Source organism: Dendronephthya gigantea, unplaced genomic scaffold (assembly GCF_004324835.1).
Source record: "Dendronephthya gigantea isolate DGI-Jeju-01 unplaced genomic scaffold, DenGig_1.0 000121F, whole genome shotgun sequence".
In the NCBI taxonomy this organism is placed as follows: domain Eukaryota; kingdom Metazoa; phylum Cnidaria; class Anthozoa; order Malacalcyonacea; family Nephtheidae; genus Dendronephthya; species Dendronephthya gigantea.
Window position 1 is genome coordinate 141,411 of NW_021163131.1, and position 10,255 is coordinate 151,665.

The 10,255-nt window shown below is 33.7% G+C and overlaps 2 protein-coding genes across 2 annotated transcripts; one reads left to right on the top strand and one right to left on the bottom strand.

Annotated features, from left to right (window-relative positions):
* The first annotated feature begins 247 nt into the window (after window positions 1-247).
* On the top strand, window positions 248-1,055 carry LOC114535583. The gene is made up of 2 exons (XM_028556866.1): window positions 248-443; window positions 661-1,055. The coding sequence occupies exons 1-2, from the start codon at window positions 248-250 to the stop codon at window positions 1,053-1,055; spliced, it is 591 nt and encodes a 196-aa protein (XP_028412667.1).
* An 812-nt stretch (window positions 1,056-1,867) lies between these two features.
* On the bottom strand, window positions 1,868-3,274 carry LOC114535584 (protein ALP1-like). The gene is made up of 2 exons (XM_028556867.1): window positions 2,325-3,274; window positions 1,868-2,072 (listed from the first exon to the last, which is right to left on the bottom strand). Exons 1-2 carry the CDS (start codon window positions 3,272-3,274, stop codon window positions 1,868-1,870), a joined length of 1,155 nt encoding a protein of 384 aa, XP_028412668.1.
* Between the last annotated feature and the right edge of the window lie 6,981 nt (window positions 3,275-10,255).

Here is a 10,255-nt window from a genome sequence, read left to right on the forward strand (position 1 = left end):
ATTCTATAACGAAAACTTAATCCGGCACTAACCAATATGTAACTCCCATGCACTTAAGGCTCTTTTCCACTCATCGCAAAACCCACTCGTAAGCTCGCTGCGAGTGCCTGCGAGTAATTCGCAGCGAGGTACTATGATTTGCAGCAAAGTTAAATAATCTGAACAATATTTTCTGCTTGCGCGAACAAAAGTTCTATTAGCCAATAAAATTCGTTTAAAATGTCACGTGACTGACAGTGAGAGCAAAATGGCTGCGATTGAGGAAGAAAACGTGGAAAATGATGTCAATGTTTCTATCGTTTGGACAAATACCAAGATTGAAATGCTAATAGAAAATGTTAAAAAATACAATATTCTCTTCGATGTCACATATAAAGAGTACAAGAACAAAAGTATGAAAGAGAATGCATGGAAGAAAGTCGCTGATGAACTGGAATTTCCAGGTTAGTTGAAGATTTCTAGCTTTTTTTTTGTTTGTGTTCGCCATAATAAAAGTATTAGTTGCTTTCTTTCTGTTTAATATTTTACGCAGTGCTTGTTTATTTATCCCAATCGTATCTCAACTCAAGTTTGGAAGTTTTGAAAAGTAAACAACATAGGCGTTTGTTTTGTAAGAAATTAAAATGGCCTTTTAGTAATTCTACCATTACATTTATACAGTTCACATTTGTCAAACTAAATGGAAAGGACTTCGTGACACATTTACAGAAAATGTTCGACGTGAAAAACTTCCATCTGGATCAGGAAGAAAGAAAGTGATAAGATGGAGGTGTTTCGAGCATATGCAGTTTGTAAGAGATTGCATTTCACACAGAACAAGTTCCAGTAACATTGGTTTTGTGCCAACATACAGTGAAAATGAAGGAAAAGCTTGTCCAGAGAAAGGTGAATGCATTGAAATTGAATTACCATTGCAAAGCAGTAGCACATTGCCATTGGAAGTTTCTTCTTCTGAAGTGTCAACCAAGAACAAAACTAGTACAGAGAAGCTAGATTTAAAAAGAATGCCATCAAGTGTGCATAATTCTCCGATAAAGAAGAAAAAAAAATGTTGACCAGGAAGTTGATATAGCACTCTTGAAATTGTTAAAGGAAGATAAAAGTTCCAATGTTGGCCAAAGTGAAACAGATTCCGAGGCTTCCTTTGGAAACTCGATTGCCCACACACTGAGAAGCTTTGATAATTATCAGAAAGCTTTAGCAAAGATGAAAATCACAGAAGTATTGTTTCAAGTTGAGTGTGGGTTGCCACTCACAGAAAATTAATCTTGGCTACCAAACAGTCTTTTCAAATTTGTTGAGGTTATACTTCGAACATTTTGTGTTGTGTGAACCTGTTTATTCTGAATTATTTTATATAATAAATTGATATATAATTTATATAATTGATATACATATATTTGTTAATGTACATATATACATATATTTAATACAGTTGGAAAAAAATGTTGAAATATGTTATAAATTCATACAATTATTGTATTTTGCAATTGGTTATTAATTGTTAATAAATATTATCCTCCAAACTAATTACAAATTCATCGAATGATTTATAGGAGTACTATTATGTCTATTAATGCAAAAATCATACAAATGATTACAAAAAAGCTGATCACACAGTAGGAGGTTGCATTATTTAATCATGAGTGTGATTTTGTATTAATAGCACGACTATATACTGTAAATTCATTCTATTCCTTTTTAATTGTACACTCTTCTGTATAAACTACTAAATACAAAATTTGAATTTGAAATTGCAGTATTTGCCCCTTTTGTTTGATATATAATTATTTCAAAAATTTCACACAACCATTTTTCTGTATGGCTTAATTATTTAACACAACCAATAAAACTATGCAGAATTGGATTAATTTGCATCATTACCATCTGCACGAACATGTTGCAGCTGCCATGAAACCTGTCCTGTTGCTGAACAAAAGTATTTCATTAGTTCTTCTCGTACTTGTTCAGCATCTCTAGTAAAAAAATTGCTTCCCTGCCTGCTCAGGGACTGAAGTGTAGTCTCACCAGTAGGTAAATGCCTCCACTGCCCAGCAACTAAATTACCTGATCTACAAATTGAAGGAATGATTAAAAACCTGTTAAATTTACCATACATCTTTGTAAAATGGTGAAATAGACACAGTGGGTAAGAATTAGGTGTTGTCCAAGATGGCATCTTGTAAACATGCCATCTACATATTCCTACCACTTGTAATTATAGGTGTAATTAAATTAGGTACAAACAATGCAAAATCTGCATTAAATTATCCAGGGAAAATTATTCAAATAGAAACTTCAAATTCAAGTAAAAATTTTCTTACCTGTCTTCACAGTCTGCAAATCCTGGTGGACAATACATCCTAGACCCAGCAGGTACATCCTGCTCAGAAACTATTAGAAAATTATGTAAGGCCACAACTGCTTTGGAAATACTTTCTACTTTGCTAGGGTTGGCAATAATTTCTTGTCTCAAGATGCGGAATCTCGATGCAGCAATGCCAAAAGCATTTTCTACAATCCTCCTCGCCCTTGATAAACGGTAATTAAAGACCCTTTTTGCTTCTGTCAGGTTCTTGCCAGGATATGGACGCATGATGTTGCATCTTAATGGAAATGCTTCATCAGCCACAAACATAAAAGGTATCTTTACATTTGGATCCACACCAGCAAGTGGTTTTGAGCATGGTAAACCAAGTTGATCTGTTAACAGCGCTGCACCAAAGTGGGAGTTCTGCAAAACACCTCCATCACTATGGCGACCACAGTCACCAACATCAATCAATAAAAAAGTATAATCAGCTGATACAACTGCAAGTAGGACAATGCTGTGCCACAGTTTGTAATTATAATATCTGCTACCAGCTGATGGGGGAGCTTGCATCCTGATGTGCTTTCTATCCATGGCTCCACAACAATGAGGGAAGTTCCCCCGTCTTTCAAACTCTCCTGCTATTTTCTCCCACTCAAAAGAACTCTCTGGTGCTTTAATATATCCTGCACTCAAAAGAGTGGACCAGATTGCTTCAGTAACATCCCCAATTATTCTATGAACAGTAGTCAAGCCAATCCTGTAGCTGAATGATAAGCTTTGAGGGCTGTCACCAGACGCCAAATAACGTAATGTCAAAGCAAGCCTTTCTGATGAAGAAATAGTATCTCTTCTCCTGTTGCATTTGCCGATAAGAGGCTCAACCAGAGACAACAAGAAATCAAATTGTCGAGGGAGCATTCTAAAGTACGCGAAGTAGCTTTCGTGGTCTTCGTCTTTCATTTCTTTAACCAACTTGAAGTACTCCCCATGTTGTTCTCGTCTTAGGAAAATCGGCCTAACCCAAAAACGCTTTAAATACTTTAGGCGTCTTCGCCTACGACGTCTTAAATACAATAATAGCAAAAGGCGCCGATTAAAGGCAGCCGCCATTTTGCAAGTAAAAATAGCGCGAAAATAGCACGCGAATTAATGGCAAAGCTAAGTGTGGAAATTGGCAGCGCGGTTTGAGACTCCTCGCAAGCTCGCTGCGAGGACGTTTTGCGATGAGTGGAAAAGAGCCTTAAGGCTGGCAACTCTCTCTCAAAAATATAATACATGCATACATTAATACCATCGCTTAAAACAAAAATACTACGTTAGTTTCTTAAAAAAAAACAGATACAAAACACCTTGGATATATTGACTATATTTATTTGTCGTTTTTAGACTTCAAAAAAACTCTAAAATGCTCAAATTTTGCGAATTAAAAGTGCATTTTCGTTGAGATTTTGCGAAACAGAGGCGGGATATAATTTACTCGACAAACGTCATCATCCGAGAATTCGTCGGCAAATTTCTGATTGGCTGTGGCAAGTTCGGAAAATTATGAATATCAACTCAATCAAGAAAAAAGATCTTCGTAATTTTCCGAACTTGCCACAGCCAATCAGAAGTTTGCCGACGAATTCTCCGATGATGACGTTTGTCGAGTAAATTACATCCCGCCTCTGTTTCGCAAAATCTCAACGAAAATACACCTTTAATTGGCAAAATTTGAGCATTTTAGAGTTTTTTTCAAGTCTAAAAATTACAAATAAATATAGTCAATATATCCAAGGTGTTTTGTATCTATTTTTTTTAAGAAACTAGCGTAGTATTTTTGTTTTAAGCGATGGTATTAATGTATGTACTAGAAATACATTGCATGCAAAGTCCCCTCGCCTGAAGCAATAATCATATATTTCCATCACTGAAATCGTTTCTGCTGAATGATCGAAGCCGTGTAAGTAAAATCCTATATCTTGGTACATTATAAAGTCGACTCTCGAGCTATCACATTCAACTATAATCGTAATTCATTATAAATTGTGCTACGAATAGTTTTAAATACTACAATCTTTAGATAAATTTCAATTCCTTTTTAAACAGATTGACCTTTAAAAATAAATGCTTTCCCAATCAAAATCATTTTAACGAAATTGACGAATAAATTCAAAGAGGTGTCGTACGTTTGGTGATAAATCTACAAGTTAAACTACGAAATTCTTGCATGCTTTAAAATTCAAAATCTACCTATTTATCTGTTTAAAAACACTCCAAAAATGCTTTAAAATCGTAGATTTTTCATCATTTATTTGAGTCAAAATTTTTCTACCCGAAAGCATCATCTACTTTACATTTTAATCATTTTTACGAGTGAATTTTTCCGTATATTTTCAAAACCATCCAAATGAAAAATGGTTTTTAAAAAGTTTTGTAATTCAAAATATCAGTTATATGCTGACGCGAACCAAAATTTTAATTTAGCCAATCGCACGCTTGCAAACGTTTGCTGGTTACCAGTTTTAACTCGTCTTAAGCTCACGAATGCGCATAACTTACAAAAACGCCCAACGTCCATGACATAATGGCGGACAACTTTCATTTCGCATTTTCATTCCCGGGCGCAATCAAAATCTCCGGGCGGAATTAGTACCCTCGCTCGGTGCTCGGGGATTATATTTTTTGTTGAGAGAGTTGCCAGCCTTATTTTAATTATATACATATATAATAGCATGACGTAACAGCAGTGACCGGGCTGCCTGTGGTGACACCTAAAAAATATATTTTAGTGGTAAAATGAAAGTGAAACATATATATATCTATGTATATATATATATATATATATATATATATATATATATATATATATATATATATATATATATATATATATATATATATATATATATATATATATAACCAACAAGTATTCCCACACTGCTCGGTAGCAAAGACATATAGGAAACAATTGTAACTACCACGGCCAGAAGTAAAACTAAAAGATTTTATTAAAAATATACTAAGCTTAAATTTTCGGCCACATGCCGCAGCCTTCTTCAGAAATTAACTAACTAATACAAATAAGTCCAATATATAAGGAGAAGAACATGCATAATACATAATACAAATTATAGCCTATTGTTGAGAAAAGTCATGAGTGCTATTCAAACCACCCAAATTAGTCAATAACATTCCTATCCAAAAGTTCTCACACTTTCTTAAATCCTCTTTGTTTTGATCAATCAACATAAACTTCAATTTCAAATGCTTATTGTCATGCTTATCAATAAAATGGTTAACTACACCGAATGTTCTACGACCATGTTTAATGTGGGACTTGTAATTAGCTAAACGGGGCTTGAAATTAATTGTAGAACCAATGCCCTGCAGATTACAAGCCACACACTCAGCTAGGTAAATAACATGCTCAGAGGTACACGTCAAAGTCTTACGAATACTAAACTTTCTCCCCGTCACGGCTGACACAAACTCACCACCAGGTTTTAAGAAATGTTGATATATATGTATACATATATATATATACATATATATATATATTATATAATATATATATATATATGTATATATATATATATATATATATATATATATATATATGTATATATATATATATATATATATGTATATACATCAATATACAAAAAAGTAAAATGAAATAATAACTTTATTTTACGTTTCGGGGCAAGCCCCTTCGTCAGAAACGAAATAACCTGACGAAATGGTTATTTCGTTTCTGACGAAGGGGCTTGCCCCGAAACGTAAAATAAAGTTATTATTTCATTTTACTTTTTTGTATATTGATGTATATACAAGTATGTTGAAAGGCTGGCTCTTGATATATATATATATGTATATATATATATATATATATATATATATATATATATATATATATATATATATATATATATATATATATATATACATTTATATATATATATATATATATAAATGTATATATATATATATATAATTTAGGAAGCTAAATTCCTAACACAAATTTGAATCCCTTTACACTCATGTAAATTAATGTGACAGTTGACAGTTCAACAACCCTAAGCTAAATGACAATTGAAATGTCAACCCCTTTGGAAAACAAATAGCTAGTACGTGACAAACCAAGTGCTGCCTTTTTTAACCAAAGGCCAATGATATGTGCTGGATAAACAAGCTAAATTAACATTGTTATTGTTAGGCCTTTGATTTCTTTCTTCTGAGGAAAGTTATGGTTATAATTTCACTTGTTCAAAAACTGCTCAAATTTTTGTGTGAATAAATTAGATTCGACTGTCTATGTGCATCAGACTGGCTCTGGTAAAAAAATGTACCAAATCTGTTTATAAATACACTGGGAGTACCTGTCAAACCTGCAACTACCATTAGGCATTGAAATGATAGGGTACGGGAGGGGGCAGGGGAGAGGGCAAGGATTTCACCGTTTCAGTGTTTTTCAGTTTAATATATATATAAGCTAGAACTGAGTGCTAGCTTTTCCAAACTACTCTCAATATTAATAGTAATATTAGGTTTGATAAAACTTACTTTTTAACAGCTTTAATCACAGAAGATATGATGCACCTGACTACACAAAACATAGTAAACTTTGTAACGTTTTTCCACGGATGTGGGCATGTATTCAATCGATCGTATTGAATGCCTTCTGCCACTTGTCCAGTGTATTCCAATTTTCAATGTTCATTTCATATATTTGTCAGACAGCGAGGACAAGGACCACGACGAGGCGAAGAAAAACGCATTGTTAGAGAAAATAGGGCTTCGATGATGCTCCAATAATTTGCCTGGATAAGAAGCACTCCGATAACGCTTGATTTTCACGATATTTTAGACTTGACATTGGTTTAACAAATTGCGTGCGTAGTAGCACTGTAGCATGGCTATTTAAATAACATTATTTCACGTTTTAGATCGAATCTGGAAACTTCCAACGACAGAATTCAAGAGTCAGCCTCATTTTATCACACATTCATTGTTTTTATGTCAAAAAAGTTGATATTGAATGACATAACTTTTTTAGAACGGGATTTATTTTAGTGCTCCTTCACTTTACATGTTTCTCATTCCGGGTTGTAAAGATTCTGGAGATTCTCATTCCGGGTTTTAAAGATTCCGGAGATTCTCATTCCGGGTTTTAAAGATTCTAGAAATTCTCATTCCGGGTTTTAAAGATTCCGGAATTTTTCATTCCGGGTTTTAAAGATTCCGGAGATTCTCGTTCCGGGTTTTAAAGATTCCGGAGATTCTCATTCTGGCTTTTAAACATTCCGGAGATTCTAATTCCGGCTTTTAAAGTTCCGGAGATTTTTGTTCCGTGTTTGAAAGATTTCGGAGATTCTAATTCCGGCTTTTAAAGATTCCGGAGATTCTCGTTCCGTGTTTTAAAGATTCCGGAGATTCTCATTCCCCGTTCCTGGTTTCTCAAACCCGTTCTTGGTTTTATAAAGATAGCCCTTGATACACCCCACCTGTGCTTGACGGATATCTAAATAAAAATTACTCGATCGAACTGGTAAGTACACTCTTGGAATAATATTGCCACATATACTAAGCACTAAAACTATATAGAACAAGACATAAGTGTAAACATATATCTACATGTGTATGATCAGGAAAGACTTTACTTCATTCGTTTTGTACTCTTCCTGAAGTCATAACCATTTAATGCCCATAAGCATGCAAATTATTTTCCGCTGTAAGGGATTTTGAATGTGATAACCCGTGTAAAAATCCCCAAAATAAAATGATTTACCAAGATGTATAGCTTATATATACATGACGTAGAGTGTGTATAAAAAAAATTCGAATCGAACTTTGACAGGCTGTTGTGTATAAAATATTACAGTAAACGATATAATTTTTATATGGCAACAAAGATTAGCTTATTTAGTTTGCAATTATACCGTTCTTATATCGACACGACCAAAACTGGCCGATTTATCGTCTGTTTGCCTATTGTAAATTAATATTTAATAATAATAATACCATGGTAATACCATACAAGTATATTAGCTAATAGCTATCGGCTATCATAATAATTCTAATAATGTTTTATATGAGCTGTAGCTATCAGGCATCAAGGTATATATATTATTATTACGAGGGCGAATTGTTTCATTTCTCCACACAAATTCTCACAGTCTGTATATTACAGACTGTATTTAGAATTCCCTAAATATGAACCGAAATATAGTTAGGCATCGCTAAACAGCTTATTTACGTTGAAAAGCTTTATTGTATAATAATATTACAATTTCGATATTGACATTGATAATCGACCAAAGCTTTCAAGGTTGTTTTTGTACCAAATATACCATATGCTATATATCGTAGCGGCACGTAGCGTATAAATAACATTGCCCCGATTTATACTAGAGACGGATCATCTGTTTAGACGAATTTATAGGAAAACGAAAGATGGTTCGTCCCCTGCAGCGTTTAAAAAAAACGCAATATTTATAAATACTCAATCTTCGTCCGAATAGTAAGCGTCTATAGCTAGGCCCAAACAGACAGGACGGGAAGCATCGTCCGGGCATATAAATTAAATTCTGGGAATTTGGAATCACAGCAGTCAAAATGTATTATCGTTAAGAAATCTATACAAGAATGTTGTAAAACCAGTGCAAGCTGTGACATGTTCGTGATTAATTGTTTTTTTTTCTTTTGATATGCACTGCCTTAATTAGGCTAAAAGGTGAAAATATGCGATTGTGCCTAACATTTTTCACCATTTTTCTACCATTCAATATTAAAAGCATGTCACATTTTCCGCTGTAAGGGATTTTGAATGTGATAACCCGTGTAAAGATCTCCAAAATAATGATTTACCAAAATGTATAGCTTATATATACATGACGTACAGTGTTAAAAAAAAATTCGAATCCAACTTTGACAGGCTGCTGTGTATAAAATACTAAAGTAACGAAATAATTTTTATATGGCAACAAAGATTAGCTTATTTAGCTTGCGATGATACCCTTCTTATATCTACACGACCAAAACTAACCGAGTTATCGTCTTTTAAAAATTGTTGCTCGAAATAAAATTTCTCCGCCGATTGGAATTCGAAGTAAGACCTCCAGACAAAAGAGGGTGCAAATTCAATTAAATCGACAAACGTTATGTAGCAAAATTTACGTAAATTCCTGTCAATTAATAACGAATTTAGGGTCATATGCCTTCAACACGTTCTCCGTTTCTGTCTATACAAGTTCGACAGCGTCGAAGGACGCCTTGAACTGCTCGTCGAACCAGTATCATAAAATGTTTTTACAATAAACGTTCGTTGTTCCGTGCTTAATTGAGGCATTGACTTGTGTTCTTCAAAGGTATCGTTGAACATTGAATAAGCAGAATTTTAGCGATGAATTTGCATTTTACTTTCCAGTAATAATTGTATTCCCTGTATAGAGTTTTTGATGTTTGCCTATTGTAAATTGATATTTAGCAATAATAATACCACGGTCCATGGGCTTGTGTCGTATACAAGCATATTAGCTAATAGCTATCGGCTATCATAATAATTTTAATAATGTTTTATATGAGCTGTAACTATCACGCATCAAGGTATATATATCATTATTACGAGGGCGAATGGTTTCATTTCTCCTCACAAATTCTCATTGTATATTACAGACTGTATTTAGAATTCACAGAATATGAACTGAAATATAGTTAGGCATCGCTAAACAGCTTATTTACATTTAATAGCTTTAAAGCTTTATTGTATAATAATATTACAATTTCGATATTGACATTGATAATGGACCAAAGCTTTCAAGGTTGTTTTTGTACCAAATATACCATATGCTATATATCGTAGCGGCACGTAGCGTATAAATAACATTGCCCCGATTTATACTAGAGACGGATCATCTGTTTAGACGAATTCATAGGAAAACGAAAGATGGTTCGTCCCCT

Coding starts and splice junctions, on each gene's coding strand:
- LOC114535583 (XM_028556866.1), top strand. CDS start 248: ATGGCTGCGATTGAGGAAGAAAACGTGGAAAATGATGTCAATGTTTCT. Junction 444..660: donor TGATGAACTGGAATTTCCAG/GTTAGTTGAAGA, acceptor ACATTTATACAG/TTCACATTTGTCAAACTAAA.
- LOC114535584 (XM_028556867.1), bottom strand. CDS start 3,274: ATGAAAGACGAAGACCACGAAAGCTACTTCGCGTACTTTAGAATGCTC. Junction 2,073..2,324: donor TTTGCAGACTGTGAAGACAG/GTAAGAAAATTT, acceptor TTCAATTTGTAG/ATCAGGTAATTTAGTTGCTG.